Source organism: Vanellus vanellus (assembly GCF_965231255.1).
Source record: "Vanellus vanellus genome assembly, chromosome: 2".
In the NCBI taxonomy this organism is placed as follows: domain Eukaryota; kingdom Metazoa; phylum Chordata; class Aves; order Charadriiformes; family Charadriidae; genus Vanellus; species Vanellus vanellus.
Genome location: NC_138906.1, coordinates 141,523,090 through 141,541,607, shown reverse-complemented (window position 1 = coordinate 141,541,607; position 18,518 = coordinate 141,523,090). Strand labels below are relative to the sequence as shown.

General features: G+C 36.4%; 1 protein-coding gene across 1 annotated transcript in view; it reads left to right on the top strand.

Moving 5' to 3' along the window:
* MMP16 (matrix metallopeptidase 16) overlaps positions 1 to 15,067 on the top strand; it is a gene marked incomplete at both ends in the record, with an annotated part of 182,756 nt that extends 167,689 nt beyond the window's left edge. Inside the window, 3 exons of the mRNA XM_082479026.1 lie at positions 4,374 to 4,524; positions 9,885 to 10,000; positions 14,733 to 15,067. Of these exons, the coding sequence (XP_082335152.1) occupies positions 4,374 to 4,524; positions 9,885 to 10,000; positions 14,733 to 15,067 (602 nt within the window). The remainder of the gene's footprint in view (positions 1 to 4,373; positions 4,525 to 9,884; positions 10,001 to 14,732) is intronic.
* Between the last annotated feature and the right edge of the window lie 3,451 nt (positions 15,068 to 18,518).

Below are 18,518 nucleotides of genomic sequence, written 5' to 3'. Positions count from 1 at the left end.
TCAGTTGAATATAATCCCTAAAAGTTTTGAGAATTTGTCTCATCGCTGTAACACTTACAGTGATTATATGCTATATCCCACACAGGTTTTGCACTACATACCTGTCATAGTTGTGTATAACATGAACAAAAAATTTGGTTGCTGACAACCCAGGAGCACAACTATTCAGCATTCCGATTCTTCAAAGGAAGCACTACTGTTGCTAAAAACTGCATAATTGTTTGCAGTAGTCAGTAGGTAGCTAAATAGTCTGAAGAATATCTGGAGTTAAATATTCAATATTTTAAGTGAAGCATAGCAATACAGTTACCCTTTATTTCCAGGGATTTTTTCAGAATGTCAAAGATAGATGTAGAGAGACTTCAAATAATTGCAGTCACAGTTCATCCTTCTCAATTGTTTCCCTACAGTGATGATATTTAACAAAGCATTATTGCAGAAAGTAAGACATTTTGACTTTTTTATCACTTGCTTCATTCTCAGCTTGTGACCTTACCATTCTGCTTGTTATTATATTAGATCTTACATTAGGGAATAAAAGCAGACAGATGAAACATTCTGAAGGTTGGCCAGACTTCATGAAACGTGGTGCTTTCTCCTCTGTGAGAATATCAAACCCACCAACCAAACCTTAAAAAACAACTTTGTAAAATAAATACAGTGGTGATTTCTGTCAAGGGCATAGGTTAGGACTCTCTGAACAAGCATTAGTTATCTATAAGAAGGATCACACTATAACTATTCTAGTTTTGTCATATATTCTTTATTTCCACTATAATCACAATTAATGAAATGTATTGACTATTTACTAGTGTAAGTGGAATATGAGCTAAATGAAAGAATAGTGATCTAAGCATTCTTTTTTAATACATTTTAAGATACTTAAATACAAGTTAGAAATAAAAGGAGCTAATTCTCATCACAGTCAGGCATCCTTTGCACTGATTTTCAGCTATAACTCCTCCTAATATTTTGTTCTGACTTTGAAAGCTCCTAATTTTTTCTGAAATCCTCTGATCAACAACCACCCACATTCCTCCAGCTGAGGGACAGAAGCTAAAAAGAAAAAAAAAAAAAAACACAAAACAACAAAGCCCAGAACAAACCACCTAAAAACCTCTGAAACAAACAAACAAAAAAACCCGAAAGTGAAAACTGTCAGCCAGATGGAACATTTGGATTTCTTACATGCAGTCCTTCCCGTTAACAATCAAACCAGTTATAGCAGACTAAACATGTCTTCCAAAGCAAATGTTAAATACAATTCCCTCTAGTTAGAATCAATAGAAGTCTTGCCCACATATGTTAGAGTTCTCAATGCCCTACTGTCTCCATAAAATACAGTTAAATTTACCTTTTCACTATTTACCCAGAAAGAATCTGCTGCTTAGTAAATAATCATGTGAAGAAGAATTTAGTTTCTTGTCTTGTGTTCCCATGTTTAGATTTTCCTTCTACTTCAGTATATCTGAATATGTGACAAATACCTGGCTCAGTGGTGCTGTCACTTATAATGGTGTGTGCTCAACCCTTGTTTATTTTGGTATGACCTGATCTTTTTTGGCTAATTGGGTATGCCTGGTAATTACCTATTCCTAACGGTTGCTGTTACTTTTATTCCTTGCAAGGCACAGGGAAAGGTAATGGCATTACATACATCACAGCATATGCCTCTCAATGCTGTGCAACAGCTGTCATTTTGAATGATCTTCTGAAACAGAAATGAGCTGGCTCAGTATCATTCTCTGGATGCCATCTGTTATTCACACCATAAGTACCAACTAGTAAGGTCCAAAACGCATGACTTCTCTTATCATTGCTTTTGAAACTGCCTTTACCATCTGAAGCCTTCTGTGTCCGGTCATGTGTATTGGCAAAAAGATAAACCACGTGGGAGGAGGTATAGTGAATGACTAAAGATGCTCACCCCTGTTATGATCAAGCTCTGTGAGTCAATTTTGTAAGAAACCTCAGTAAAGGTAAATGTCAGGTTAGCACAGACCTTAATCCCTGGTCAACACAGGCCTCAGCTTTCCATGGCTGTGGTTCATAGATGTCTGTGTCTCTTTTATTTTCAGTGCTTCAAATGACTCTGTACATACTCATACCCTTTGTTCCTTCAGCTGGCAGGGGGCAGAAGATGGATCTGTTGAGTAAACTGTAGTATCTGTGCTTGGAAGTGGGTGACAAGCAGCTGTAAAGAAGCTGATAAAAAATTTACTCTGGAAACCCAGCATGGGAGGGACTGAAACTCTATCCCCTATCCTAATTAAAACTGTGATAAAAGGAAAACATGATTTAAATCACTACAGTACAAACAAGGAGATTAAAGACCCCCTGCCTTTAAACAAACGTTTAATATCACTGAAAGATAGCTAAAATATAAAACAAACTGCAAAACAGCTCTCTGAATTTTCCCTCGGGGTGACTCTGGCATACACCTGATCCCAGATCTTTGGAGTAATATTAAATTTCCTTATAAAGTATTCATACGGCACTGTGTTAACCTCCTATGTCTGTGTAAGAGCCTGCCTAGCCTTACAGGTAAGTACAATGGCTAATATGAACAGCCGTGATTTTATCTCTTAGGATCTCTTTACAAATGTGTTTGAGCAAAATATGTTTTCAAACTTTTCCCCTTATGTTTTAAATATCATCATCATAAATAACAACGGATAGACCAAAGTGAAGTATCCAATAGGTCAGTTCAATATCTATCTTCATGGATCTTCTCTAGACCATTCTGTGGTGTAACTTAGAAGGGTCTATATGATCTCAAAGAGTATCTTCTCCTTCAGTGTCATTATTACTAAAACTAGCAATGCTTTTTGGAAACACAGATGAAGGTAGTGCTCCGAAGAGAAAATAAACTCATTTCCTACACAGTGGAGCCTATAGTCTATCTTAGAAAGAGTGTCCCTGTGGCCTAGATGACATAATCCAAAGAGAAGAAAGGGCGCAAAGAAAGCTCTTCAGATAAGTACTAAAATGCAAATTATGCTCCCTTTTCCCTATTTCTAGGGGGCATATGAGGATCTATATTCCCTTTTTACAGCCAAAGATGTCTGTGTTTGAAAAAGAACTCTCTACTGAAAACACACAGGTGAGAAGTGTATTTTGAAGAAGAATTAGAAGAAAGCAAAAATGTAAAAAGGAGATAGTTGCAAGAATAGGACAGGAGGCACAGTATGTTGAGAAAACCCTAATAAAGAGTCTGGAGGACAACACAATTATTGGGGAAAGTGTTAGACTAAAGGCTTAATATGAGATGGTGAACCAGGTAAGATAATCATGGAAGTGTTTGGTGAGGAAAAAGAGCTTGGCTAGGAAGCTAGAGGAAACCGAAGCTGGGAGACGGGAGTTGTGGGCTGGTGAGGTAAGCTACCCAGTTACAAGAGAGCCCAGGAAGCATCCTCTCCAAAAACAGGTACGGGGTGGCTATACTAGAAAACACTGGTGCAACTGCTGCTTCTGTAGACATGCATATCCACATAGACAATATAGTAAATAAAACTAGTAAATGCAACAGTAGGGGTTCAACCACTGAGCATTGCTGTCCAGGAGGCTATTATTTGTATTTAAGACAGCTTAGGTAACCTGAGGTTTGTTTAGACACTGTGCTAACACCAGCTGGAATCATACAGCTACCTTGTATTGTCGCCACGTGTAAGTCAATTCAGTGGTTTTGAATGATTCCTCACCCACAACCAAAGGTTATATCTTAGTGTCACAGGTACTAAAGGCAACCCCCCATTAATTTCAGAAGCACAAGGTTTTCACCTGTGGGACTTCGGAACCTCAGTTTGCTGTCTTTAGGCCACACTAAAGAGAATATGATTTAAAAAAAGTTGCAAGTTCTATGGTCATTTCAGAAATAATCTGTACATCCTTCATAAGTAATTTAACTTCTTGAGCAGAAGAGTACAGAGTAATAAAAGTATATGGTCTCTATAAGGATTGGAATTTCTATTTTTTATTTATTTATGTGTTTTCTTACCTTATTTTGTCCAAAAATTCACTCTTCTTTCCTCATGAAACATAAATCTGTTGTGTAGTATCGTTGTAAATGTATTACATTATCAACCACAGAGCCTCTCGAGATGACTTCGTTTTCATTCTGGGTTTGAATGGCATCAAAATATTCTGTGGGCTTATTGAATGAAATGTGCTTTATAAATGCAAGGTTTCTGTAAGGCATATTTAATTTTGCATTATCTGCAGTGATAGAACATTTTTCATTTCATTGTGTTTGGCAGAACCACTATAGCCCTTTGGGAGTTTTTCTTATTTCTTAGGAGTGTATTAATATTAATAATGAAAGTGCTGAAGACTAACACACATATATGTATGTGTATATATATGCTTTTGTACAGGTAACAAGTTCTGGGTTTTCAAGGACACTACTCTCCAGCCAGGTTATCCTCATGATTTGATAACACTTGGAAGTGGAATTCCTTCCCATGGCATTGATTCAGCGATTTGGTGGGAAGATGTTGGGAAAACCTACTTCTTCAAAGGAGATAGGTTGGTATAGGAATTCTACAAGGAAGCTAAGCGTGTTAATCTTTTCCTCTATTTCTCAAAAGAAGAAGTCAAGTCACTTAAACAGTTCATTTTCTGTGGAAGGAATTAACTCCTCCTGCATAGAATGCCATGCTGTTTTCACATTTCTTGTAACCTAAATTATATTTGTGTGAATATACTGAAATGAGTATATGGATATTCAGTGGAAAAATTTTGTTTTAGAAGTCAACAGGCAAGTCACAGTTGTGGCACATTTAAACTTAAACATTCAAAGAGAGGCAAAGCATGATTCAAAGCTTTTTAAGGTCAGTGAAAATGGCTTATTTTCTACTATTTAAAAATGAGGTAAGAAAGGGAAATGACAGCTAAACCAGGAAGGTAGAGAACAATCCGAGCAGTTCCCTAGGAATTATTTTAAAATAAATCTTACAGTCCCTTCAGAAGGGACACTTATTTTTTATGATTAATAAAGAACAGAAAAAAATTGTAAAACCTGAATTATTTTCCAGTCCTGAAAGAGACTTGCGCTAGTCACTTAGTGTCTCTGTGTCTTCATTTCCCTGTCTGTAAAAAAAAGGGAAAGAATATTTGTTTGCTTTATAGAGATGTCAAAAGAACTCATTAATTTTTGAAACCCTCAAGTTATCTGAATGATGGATTTTACAGGTTTTCAGGATGTTACTATGTTTGTTGATTGATGTATCATTGTGCAAATTCTGAGTGCTCAGAGGCAAATTATTCTTTATTAATAATTATAATGTTTGTATTAGTATTATTAAAAGTATGCTGACTGCTTTTGTTACTGTGTGGTATTTAGGATTCTGAGACACTAACAGTATTCATGGATCACTTAAGAAACAAATTTAATGCACATCATAGAATATGTTTAGCACACTACAGTTTTTAGCAGTACTGTAATATTGCACTACAGATTGCCACAACCAATTTTATTGATAAAGCTTTTTGTTAAAAAAAACCTCCAATGTTCATGATGAGGAAAGTAGATAACTAAATAAAATTTTTATGGTGTTTGAAAATTAAGATCATTTCAAGCAAACAATTTCCATAGTGAAGAAAGCCACCTAAATAATAATAGATTTTTTTAAAATAATAATAGATTTTTTAAAAAAATTAAGTTCATTTTCAGGTAATAATTTTCTGCCTCCACACTTCTGGGAAAGTATGTACAGTAGGGATCTTATGTGACCTGTACTGTCTTTAGGCTTTATTCAGCAGCGTCCTTTTATATTTCTGTGCACAGGCAGTTACTTATAGTCAAGACTTTCCTAAAACACTAGTGGTAATAACAGAAGACAAAAAGAACTATCAGAGAAAACATCTGTTAACAGAGAAGTTGCTACTTAGAGCTAACAAGCACAATGAAACTCAGCAGGATATAAATGCAATACAGTATGTTACAAGAAGATCGAACAACATGAACCTTGCAGAGATAATTGAGCTATTACAGGATATTGACCACCAGTGGGAATAAAGCCATATACCACTAAGCTGCTCAATGTGTATTGTTTATATCACATTTTTTTCTTAATGTAAAGTTCGAGTTGAATTCTCCTGCTGGTTTTACTAGTATGTATAATTCTACTGTAGGGGTGGATCATTTCCTGAAGAAGATATAACATAAATGTAGTTTCTTGGTGGCAGGAGGTAGGAATGAAAGGGAACCAAAAAGTGTCAAAATAATGAAGTATGTTCCTCCTTATGTAACTCAAGGACCTGTGTACTTTGTTTTGACAGTAATCTGTAAGTAAGGAGCTCTAGGGCAGAATTTAGACAGAATTAAATGTCTCCTAACAGTAGCATACATAAAAAAGTTAGAGCAATAGCATACAAAGCATCAAATAATGGCTATAAATTAAAAAAAAAAATAATATCCCAAACCAAATAACCAAACCAGTAAGAAGATTTAAAAGTCCAAATAGTAAGTGGTATTGTAATACTCATGTCTAAAGCAGCTCATGCGTGGATCATTATTATTAATATTTGAAATGATCCATTTAAACACTAAAGATAATTCTTCCAAACAATTGTGTGAAAGCGAAAGAGGGGACAAAAGATGACCACAGAAAACATTTTGCCCTCTCTCATTCCTCTCCTACCAGAACTGAGTAGTGTAGGACAAGGTAGACAAGTGGTGCTCCTCAGGGGTTGGTATTGGGACTGGCACCGTTTAACATCTTCATTGTTGACATGGATGTTGGGATTGAGTGCACCCTCAGCAAGTTTGCCAACACCAAGCTGTGTGGAGCGGTCGACATGCTGGAGGGAAGGGATGCCATCCATAGGGACCTTGACAGGCTTGAGAGGTGGGCCCGTGCAAACCTCCTCCTGCGGTTCAACAAGGCCAAGTGCAAGGTCCTGCACCTGGGCCAGGGCAATCCCAAGCACAAGTAAAGCTGGGCAGAGAATGGATTGACAGCAGCCCTGAGGAGAAGGACTTGGGGGTGTTGGTTGGTGAGAAGCTCAACATGAACCGGCCGTGTGCACTTGCAGCCCAGAAAGCCAACCTTATCCTGGGCTGCATCAAAAGAAGTGTGGCCAGCAGGTCCAATGGAGTGATTCTGCCCTTCTACTCTGCTCTCATGACACTCCACCTGGAGTGCTGCATCCAGTTCTGGAGCCCTCAGCACAGGAAAGGCACGGACCTGTTGGAACAAGTCCAGAGGAGGTCTACAAAGATGATCAGAGGTCTGGAGCAGCTCTCCTATGAAGACAGGCTGAGAGAGTTGGGGTTGTTCAGTCTGGAGAAGAGAAGACCTTATAACAGACTTCCAGTACTTAAAGCGGGCCTACAAGAAAGATGGGGAGGGACTCTTTATCAGGGCATGTAGTGATAGGATGAGGGGTAATGGTTTTAAACTGAAAGAAGGCAGAAGAAATTCTTTACTGTGAGAGTGGTGAGACACTGGAAAAAGTTGCCCAGAGAAGTTGTGTTTTCCCCATCCCTGGAAGTGTTCAGGGCCAGGTTGGATGGGGCTTTGAGTGGTCTCGTGGAAGGTGTCCCTGGCCATGGCAGGGGAGATGGAACTAGATGATCTTTAAGGTCCGTTCCAACCCAAACCATTCTATGATTCTAAGATGATAACATTTCCTGTACTTCTTGACACATGGCCTTGTTTATGACCCTGTCTGGTGCGACAGGTTTTTGTACTTTAGAGTTAAAATGAATATTTTTTTCTTCATAAAGCTTAGTCATCCAATAGTTCAGAGTATGATTAAGTGAATAGGATTATGTACAGGAAATAACATTTTAGCCGATATTTTCAAAATTTCCTTTTTCTAAAGCAACAAAGTGCACTTTCATTTATTTTCCCTCTGTTACTTTATCAGTCATTGACATAAAGTAACATAATTTATATAGTTTATAAAGCTCAAGTCATAACTGAGGAGTCTGCTTCTGAACACTTGGCATTCCAAGGAGAATGTAGACATGCTCATTATTCCAGCACAGATTGCCGAGATGATAGAATCATGATCAGTCTTCCCCTCACCAATGCTGAAAAAACAGCAGGTTTGGGACTTTAGAGGACACACTGGGTGTGTCCTCAAAGACTCGTTTTTTTATGACAATGCATATTTTTGAAAGTCCTATAAGATTGACTATTTGCATCATGCAGCCTAGTGGAAAAATGCAGAGATTGGTAGAAGAAGGAGCTCAAAAAGGTGAAAAGGTTGGAAGAGCAAAAAGAAAAATGAGTGAAAGTACGCAGGTAGGAAATAAGGTTCTGGGAAAGAGGGACAGAGGAGAAGGCGAGATAGTTGATAAAGGAGAAACGCAGATAAAAACGGAGATTAGAAAATAGAATATTAAGCAAAGAGTGAGAATAAAGAAACAGAAAGAGAGAACAGGCAAATGCAAAAAGACAAAATGCAAACTTAAGATGAAGAAGTACAGAGTCAAAAGACGAGCAAGAACTGCAATAGTATTGATGTCAGAGTTTTGTTTACTGCTTCTACATGTTGTTTCTTTCTCCATGTAAAATACTGCAAACTCTGAAAGATGTTACATTTCAAAATAAAAAGCATTGCTTTGTTGGCTGGTTACTGATACATATATGACCAGATTAAGAAATCAAGCTATAAAAATAATTTATGCATAAGAAAGAAAAAATAAATACAAATGTTTTTTAATGCAGCTTGCCAATTCTTAACCCACTTGAAATCTGCCATCTCTTAATTTCATTGAAAGTTTAAAGGCAGAAAAATGCTCTGCAGGGAGAAATACAGAGGAGTTTAGACTATTTTGTTTTTAAAAAAGATTAAGATGTGAATTGATTAGAGTGTCTAAGTACTTTTGCAGGGACAAAATGTCATCCACTTAAGGACTCTTTAATATAACAGGAACAATCATAACAAGAATTTCTAAAAGCTGAAGTCCAATGAATTCAAATTAGAAAAAGGGTCAAGTTTTTAGCAGTGACCAGATTATCAATGGAAGTGAAATATTCTCAGGGTCTTGATGTTCTGAAATGGTGAGTGGCTGTCTTTTTATGCAATTTTTCTCATGAATAAAACTGATTTGGAAAAAAAAAAATCTCCAAGAAAACTAGGCTCAAAATCGGTATGCTCTAAATTAGTACAGCCAATCAAAATATGAAATGACCCACCCAAATATTATATCAGGATACACAGAGATACTAGAGATACAGTATGTTAATTCTTAGAACCATTTTATAATAAGATATGCATAGAAATTTAGCCAGTTGCATAAAGACAAAGAAATTATCAACATTACTTGTAAGTTTAAATAAAATCACAAGTGTAAATACTTCTTACATGCTCATGTTGCCTAGAATTTACATGCTGGAGCTTTTTAAATTCAAGAAGTGCTGGCTGGCAAAAAAGCACAAATCCAGGTTGAATTTTGTATTACACTGTATCTATTTGATGATAATGACATGAAAAGCTACTGTAATGCATACCTATATAGAGAGGTAAATTGAGATTGTTGGGAGTATTTTAATCTGAATCTACTGTCTTTTTCATGATTAAAATGTTATCTAAACATTAATGTATCTTTTTTGCATATATTGCATCTCTCTGTGGCATGTGCAGAAGTCCTAGGCTTTAGAATTGCTGAGATTGTGCAATGCATGATGATTTAGTTGTTAAAGTGCAAAAATCATTTATCTTCTTTCTGCTTACATGAAACAGTTGTCCAGTCAGCAAAAAGATTTCTTCATAATCTGGTAGTATGTTCAAAGAAAAGAAGTCAAGTATTCCCATTTGTGGCTAATGAATGTAGCAAATGTTAGAAGGAAAAAAAATATGTAGTTACTCATCTACTATCTTATAAATGCTTTTTGCTTTTTTTTTTTTTGTTCTTTAAAAAAAAATTTCAGGTACTGGAGGTACAGTGAAGAAATGAGATCCATGGACCCTGGTTATCCCAAACCAATCACAATTTGGAAAGGTATCCCAGAATCACCTCAGGGAGCCTTTGTCCACAAAGAAAATGGTATGCAAACACATTCTTGTTTTAATGATTTACTAACACCCTTTATGAAAGATAGAGTAGTAGAGGGGTGATTGACTATTCAGGTTAAGTAGCGAAGGAATTCTTGATTTATGAATAGAGTATTTCCTGCTGTAGAACTTGCTGTTGTGAAAATGGCTGTTTATTTGCATGTACCATTTAACACAATAGAGAAAAATCTTTCAAATTTAGTCTCATAAATTTTAATTTCTATTCTTTTTTTTCTTGTGTCTTAGTTCACTTATTTATTTTTATTCTCTGCTGAATTATAGTACCTCTTAAAACAAACTTCCTAAACACAGTATTCCTCTATTTGAATTGTCAAGATGTTAGCTGCTTGAACAGCTTAAAAGGTATTACTTTCATTCTGAACAACTAGAAAAGGGAAGCAAAATATTTATCTAAGCAGAAATATCCCTGGGAATCTAAGTAAATCAAAGATGTCATAAGCCCACGATGCAGAAACGCAGATCACAGGGACGTTAGTATGAAGTGCTATTACCTGTATCAAGATGCATCACCACATACAGGAACCTAGAATCTCAGCTGGCCACACCTCCAAATGAATGAAAGCGGCCAAAATCTCCCCCATCTCAAGAGAATTCAGCGCTACCCAGGGGCGGCTGGCAGGCTGCCAGCAGAGCCCTCAGTTGCACAGAGTTTAGATCCCCTTGACGGGAATAAAAATATGCATTTGTCGTCACTTATCATTGTGTTGGTAACTGTGTGAGTTGTTGTATGGCATTTATGACTTATTTACTAGTAGGTCCTGGGTTTATTCTGTTTGCCTCACAGACAGCACATGTCTATATTGCCATATTATTTTAATTTCCTCTTAATAAGCAGATAAAAACATTACTTTCCTTGTATAAACCATTTCAGTCTCCTATTTCAACCTCTAACTTGATTAAGTAATTTAGCATGGAAATGTTTGGGGTTTTTTTTTTTTTTTTTTCAGAAATATGTTTAATTGCTTCCTTGCTTTGTTTCTGTTTTATCCAGAAGCAGAAACCCTCTCTGGATTCTGGCCTTTTGGCTAGACTGTATTTTTTGTGTTGCTTTTATTTGTTTTGTTTTGGTTTTAACTGGAAAGTAGGTCAGTCAAGGATATTCTGCATATAGCACACTAATAACAAACTGTTTATAAATACACACACGTGTGGAAATGGGCACAAACGTTATGTATACACAGACAAACATAATGGATATAACCTCTGCTTTCTTCCCTTCATGACTTTTTAAGCATATTTTTAAAGATTTACATCCGACAGAAGTTTAACACATGTGTATGTGTATGTGTGTGTGTTTCTTTTTCTTACCTCAATTGCTTTCCCCATACTAAGTTTCATGTTCTGAGCTCAGGTACGTGTGTCTGTCATTACAAATGGAAATTATCTTACAGTAACACTCAGACCAGTGGGTTTGAAAGTGCTGCAGAGGCAGAGCACTCATTCTTAAGGCAGGAAAGACTCTTGGTTACATCAAAGGCACTTCTCTTTTTTACACCAGGGGCTTTGATAGTCTGACTGACTCTTTTGATGGGGACAGTGGTAAAACATGCCATGAGATGGTGGAGGAGGGGAAGGGAAAGAGGGCATTCTTGAGCTTCTCAGAAAGCCAAAATGACACCATAAAGTTCCCGAGAAGACCACTAAGATAATTTCCCTGAAATCAAGAAAACAGACATCTTAAGAAACAGTTCACAGCTCCACTCTTATTTGTATGAAGAGAGAAAGAAACAAAAGCAGATGCAAATAAGAAATACCACAGCTTAATTGGAAAGAAGTTGATTACATTTTGCCTGAAACTGTTTTCCTTTCTTTGGGCAGAAGCAGAGTTGTCAAGGAAGGTTTACTATATAGCTTTGTAAGGGAACATCTGAAAGCTTGTCATCCAGTAAATCCATTTTATTTTAAAGGATACTTTTTTCTTTCCCTTGTTTTTCTATTGTGTAAACCATGCAAAAGAACACCTGCAATAATTCTGATCATAGAGGGGTTTTCTTGACCGTCTACAAAACTTTTGGGTAATCTTGCAATAAGAGGCTTGGGAAAGATGAGAAAAAACTATCTCCGACTCAAATCAGCATCCCGACTCATTGTCCTAGAAGCTTGTTTTGGTACAGGTAACATCTTTGAAACTCCCCCTGCTACTTCCCGTATTGTATTTGGTTTCTAACACTGTGGGAGAAACTCTTAGGAGGAGATGAAGAGGAAATTTCCTTTCTGCTGCTCCATGGAATCTGAGTTCCCACAAAGTTCTCCAGATTGGAGAAATCTTCCTTTCTGCCTTGAGAGCAGCATAGAAAATCTCACCACCCATCTAGAAATTCTGCTAAAGTGGATGGTGGGGCAATTTTTAGAGAAGAAAGAGAAAAGGTAGTCTAATTTATTAGCTCAGTGAGCTTTTTTTTGCCTTGTGCTTACTACCACTCCTAATTTGAGTTTCTACATGACATGTTAGTGATTGCTAAGCCCTTCCATGCTGTTTGGGTCGAGCATTGCGCTCACTACTCTCAGCAACTAGCACATGGAAAACTGTAAGGAGCAGCTCCCAAAGCAGGCTTAACAAGGCAAGCAGATTAGATGAAATCACTTTCAACAGTTGTGTGAGGTCTCTTGTTCTGCCATGAGAAGCAGTAAAACTACTCAGTCTCTTAGAACTACCCTTCTCTGCTGGTAACTTCCATCCTTCAGCTGTTACTAACTGTTATCATGGTTCCTGCCTCAGCAAAATGACAGAAAGGTTTAAACTACCTTCAGAGTTTTCCAGTGGAGAATACGCTCTGATTGAAGAACTTTTACTGGATCTAGAGAGGCTGGCAATTCTTTCGTGGCTTTAACAGTTTTATTTTGATATTTCAATGTATAATAACAATTAATACTATATGTACCCCTGATGTATACATATATGTATTCTGTATATATGTAAGAATACAGATTTAGAGATGTCATATCTGTGTATGGTCTCTATATATGTATTAGAATATTGATAGATATAATATATCAAATTTCCATACTTGCAATATTTATCCAGAGCCAGTATGTACAGTGCTTTCTTACATACATGTTGTTATATGAAATGCAAAGACAGGGTAACCTGTGGCTCAGAATACTGGAATTTTGCATTTGATAATATTTTTTGTTTAAGCTACAGATTGCTTTAAGGAAACTTACATTCTAAAATTCTAAAACTTCTTTGTATTTAAAGAATTACAGTCCTCTTTTTTTATTTGTTCCAATCAGAATAGAAGGCATTTTTGTGAACAAGCCTCCTAACTAGTTTTGATACAGCTCAGTGCTTTTCTTTTCTTTTCTTTTCTTTTCTTTTCTTTTCTTTTCTTTTCTTTTCTTTTCTTTTCTTTTCTTTTCTTTTCTTTTCTTTTCTTTTCTTTTCTTTTCTTTTCTTTTCTTTTCTTTTCTTTTCTTTTCTTTTCTTTTCTTTTCTTTTCTTTTCTTTTCTTTTCTTTTCTTTTCTTTTCTTTTCTTTTCTTTTCTTTCTTCTTTTTAGCCAGTATTATGCCTTTCTATAGATAAACTAACTCATTCTCAGATAATAAAACTGCAAGGGATTAAGGAAATGAAAACAGTACCTTTTCAGTGGCTAGGGAAGCCATTAAAATGACATAAATAGCTAATGTTGAAAAATGTTCAAATATTCTAAATATTCTGAAAACTGGCAGTAGATTTTTGTAGATAGATGAAGATTTTTTTTACAGTTTGAGCTGCAAAATATACTATCAAGTAATTTATTTTTTTTTTTAGAATTGAAAGAAACTAACTGCTGTTTGAATAGGTGATTACTGACATTATCTGCAGATAGCCAATTACCGATTTTTTCAGGAAGCATTGTTAAAAGGAGAAATAGTGCCCAATCTATCTCAGTATTCTTAGTGGCCTTTAGTACTGCAGGAAATGAGCTGAGGTCTATAAAGTAAAGATAAGGAAAAATCCAGCTGTTTGCATTCTGTTCATAAACAGTAGGAGGAAGTTCACCCATCCTGAAGATTTCTTTCTTGCCAGATCAATGCCTTTTCTCAGCTGGGATAATAAAGTCATGTAGATTTTTGGCAAGGAGTCAAGTTTGTTTGTTTTTTTTTTCCATTTAGGCATGTTTAGTAATAACATTGGATTATGCCCAAATGATCAAATAGCAGCTCTTTGCAGAAAACCTAAATCTGCTTACACCTGTTTTCTTTTGGCAAAGCTGCTGTTATTTCATCCAGTTTCCTTCTTCTGAAGTACAGCAGTAGGCTATGTCACATTAAAGAGAGTCAGTTCTCATTTCTGGCTAGCATAGCATTGCAATTTGTTTCAGAAGACTTCCCTTGTTGAAGAGGTTGTGAAGCTTTAAAGTCCTGACCCTGAGGATTCCAAGTCTGGTTGGGTTTTCAGTGAATGAACAAATTAGCTGGACCCTGGTCTGTCAAAGATCATATTCTCTGGAATTCCTTTAATTTTTTGTAGTAATTGAAGAAAATGAAATCCCAGTTTATTGAATTAAAAACCCCCACCCCGATGTTAGATTTTCTAGAGACAGTAAAGAAAATAAATTTGTAAAGAAGAACTGAAAGACTTACAACTGAGGTCTCTTCCTTACATATTTTTAATTTTTTAATTACAAAATAATTTGATAGCAGTAGTTTCAGTCATGGTGTGTTGATGACATGATTTGATCCTATATGACCATGAATAATTGCGATTTTCTTCCTCAGGCTTCACGTATTTCTACAAAGGAAAAGAGTACTGGAAATTCAATAACCAGATGCTCAGGGTGGAACCTGGCTATCCCAGATCCATCCTCAAGGATTTTATGGGTTGTGATGGACCAACAGATCGAGATAAAGACCGACACAGCCCTCAAGATGACGTTGACATTGTCATCAAACTGGACAACACAGCCAGCACTGTGAAAGCCATAGCCATCGTCATTCCCTGCATCCTGGCCTTGTGCCTCCTTGTCTTGGTTTACACTGTGTTCCAGTTCAAAAGGAAAGGAACACCGCGCCACATACTGTACTGCAAACGCTCTATGCAAGAGTGGGTGTGATGTAGGGTTTTGGTTTGTTGTTTTTTTCTTTCCCTCCCAGGAGTTTGTGGTAACTTGAGATTCAACACAAGAGCTGTTATGCAGTTTCCTAGCTAGGAGCGGGCATCTGTCAGTCTGAAACAAAGCTGATCTTTAAAACCCAGGGGGTTGCCTGTCCCGCGCATGAGTGGCGATTCGCTCAGCTGGGAAGCTTCCGTGATACACAGTATCTGCTGTTTCTTCAGTCCTTTGTCTTTCTTTGTCATTCGATTCTAGGCCTTTCCTCTGCACGTTCAATGCCCTATAAACTATCAGGACTAACTAATGAAGAGGAAAAAAAGAAAATCTCCATGTTTCTACATTTTTCCCTTAAGGCCTGTTCCCCTTTGAAAAGTTTTTTGCTGAAAGTAAATTTTTTTAGAAAAACACAACAACCCACAACGGAACTTTCAGGAAAGTGAGAAGACCCAAAACAGCTTTGTCTCCAAAGAGGATTGCATTCTGTCTGCTACGGATAAAGTCCTATACTCCTACTTCCAGTTTTTTCAGGTGGGAGACTCGGATGACATGCAGGACTTCAGACTGTTCGGACAGCCATTTTCCAACAAACAAGGGGCCAAAATATCTGCAATATAGTAACAGCCTTAATAATACATTCATTTTGTGTTTTTTACAGCTGCTCTGGGCTACGTCCTCAATGTTTTAAACTCATTTATATTCATTACTATATTCAAGCAGAACCTTTTTATTGGTTTGTTTGATTTTCGGTTGGTTTTCCTGCATAATCTTTCCCAAGCTGTACCAAGCCAACTGCCCCAGGCCTTTCGTAGGTCTGTCAGGAGCACTCATTCCAAAGCATGGTAAAAAGCAGTGTGTCTCTGAAGTGGATTTCAATGAAATAAAGCAACAGTCATGCTACAGAGAAACTCGACGCTGGTGTTACATTGGTGGTGTAACCCTTTGAGAACTATTGCATCCATTTTCAGAGTCCGGTGGATGTTAATCTCGGTTGTCATTAAATTATGGGATTGTCTTTGGGTAATACAGGTTTTAAAAGAAGATCAGTTTTTCAAAACAGATTTCCTGTGACTGCAAGTGAGCGTTTTTAATTATTTGCGTTATTGGTAGCAAACCATGTGTAACAGAAATAGAAAACAAAAGATATTTACCAGCTACTTTCTGGTTAAAGTAACCAAACCTATTTTAACAACTTCTCCCGCTTACCAAGATTTTTTCTGAACTGACAACAGTTTTATAGCTTAGCCTTTTAACTTAAGCATCTTGAATTTCTCTTTTAAACTATGTTGCATGATAATTCAATTTGCCTCTGCGGAGGTAGAGTTACAGTTTCAAAGGAAAGCTAAAAGGATGACTCTGATATTGCATGAGTACCCTCCGGTGTGTTACCCCTTTGCATGTTCACCATAGTTCTCAAAGGGTTAGTCAAATTTCTGGCCTTCAGCCAAACGTGGTATCACTGACAGAGCCAAGGGACCACCAAAGCATTTTGTCATTCTGTGTAATTTGTGCTAACAGCAGTATTGTCATTTTCATGTGACCTGCAGAGCAGGTTTGTATCAATATTTTTTTCCTAGAGAAAAGTCAGCAACTGACAGACCTCTTTATTGATTTTAGGAGCTGCTTCTTGCAGTGATAGGCTTTACAGTCACTGGGCTGTGAACTTACTAAAGATGGTCAGAATGATGCACCCCAAAAGTCAGACACCTGGTTTTTTATGAAAGCCGGGATTTGAGGGGAGTAGCTTTTGCAACAATGAACAGCTTGCCTTGAACTTGATTATTGACCTGTTGACTGTCATTACCAAGTTAAACATTGTCTTCTGTGAACAGCTTCACTGTCTGAATTTCCTTAAAGTGTACTGTCCTATGTCTTTGATCTTTGACCTTTAACTTGCAAACTGGCACAAACTGAAGGGAATCTGGTGTTGCGAATGGACTGAGACGAGTTTTGTTTCTTAAAAGGCCTGATATACATTATCCAAAATTAGAGAAAAAAAGGTTGAAGTGTTTTCATAGAAAAGAACTGACATAAACTAAAATATTTATGATAGATCTGTAGAAGGGTATTTTGCTATGTATACGTGCACACTCTAAAAATGGACTACAGTAGAAGTTAATTTTTATTTAACTTGAATACAATTTTCAGTATAAAATTATAATTTCTACAAATAGCTAGTTATTAATGAAAAGGTTATAGGAAAGTATTAAAATACTTGAAATGGCCAGTATTGGCTTTTACATAAAATAAGACTTTTATACTACATTCAGCCAATTTCTTACTGGTTTCTTAATCCACATAACTGGATCACTTTTTAGAGAGTGTAGGTATATATACATATATATTATGGGTATTATTATTTTGGTAATGGATAGCTTGACTGCCTTGAATTTATATTTATATTGAGCATAGCATGAAAAATAGTATGCCTTTTTGTTCAATTACATGATTTTATATTGATTTGAGGACTTATTTTATGAACATATGTGGCATGCTATAAAGCATTGCAAACTTATTTGTTAGAGCATAAACAGATATGCATATGTACGGCTAACAAAAATGAAGATTAGAAAAAGATATAGTTTTACAACAAATATGCAATGCGGATGGCATTTTGGAGATGTTTTGTAGAGGTACTGCATACTGTAGGTTAGAAGTGCACCAGTATCAGCCCATAGCATTATTTAGTAAATCCAATTCAGTTGTTGCTGAAAATATAGATTAATTGACAGTTAAGTAACATAGGATATTTACTGCACATCAGCTCATCTGGTGAATTCGGAATTCTATGCCTGTTTGTCATATATATTAAAACGTGTGTGTGTGTTTGTATACTTATAAATGCACACAAGCATACACATACACATACATGCATATTTTAATCCATGGAGAGATTTTTATTGTCAACAAACTACTATACCTTACGTTCTGCTCCAGACAGAACAAAATGATTCATGTTGCTGTTCCGATTTTGTCCCTTGGGTAGCTGGTGGAAAATACTAACAGCGCTACTTATTCTGCATATGGTTTTCCTCTCCAGTAGGAGAACTTATTCTCTTTAAGTCAGAACAGCATCTCATCTGGTTTTTGATTCACTTGAAAATTTCACTTCAATTTTGAAATATCTTTCATGGCAGCTTGAACTTTTTGTGCAACTGTTTCCCTGACAGTAATGAAGTGCTGAGCATGTTGACTGTTGTTCTTTGATAAGGTAACAAAAATGTTTGTATTTGGAGAATTTAACTTTAATTATGCAGGAAGGTAAGTGTGATAAGTCTAGTGCTTGGTATATGGTACATCATAGATACATGAGTACACGATAAGTTGATTGTTTAATCTATTTTCTTTTACTTAAAAGTGCATATATATTATATACAGAGAGAGGGAGAAAAAATAATATTATATTGGCATGTTTATGTCATGCAGAGCAAGATTGCGTCGGCATTTCTATTAC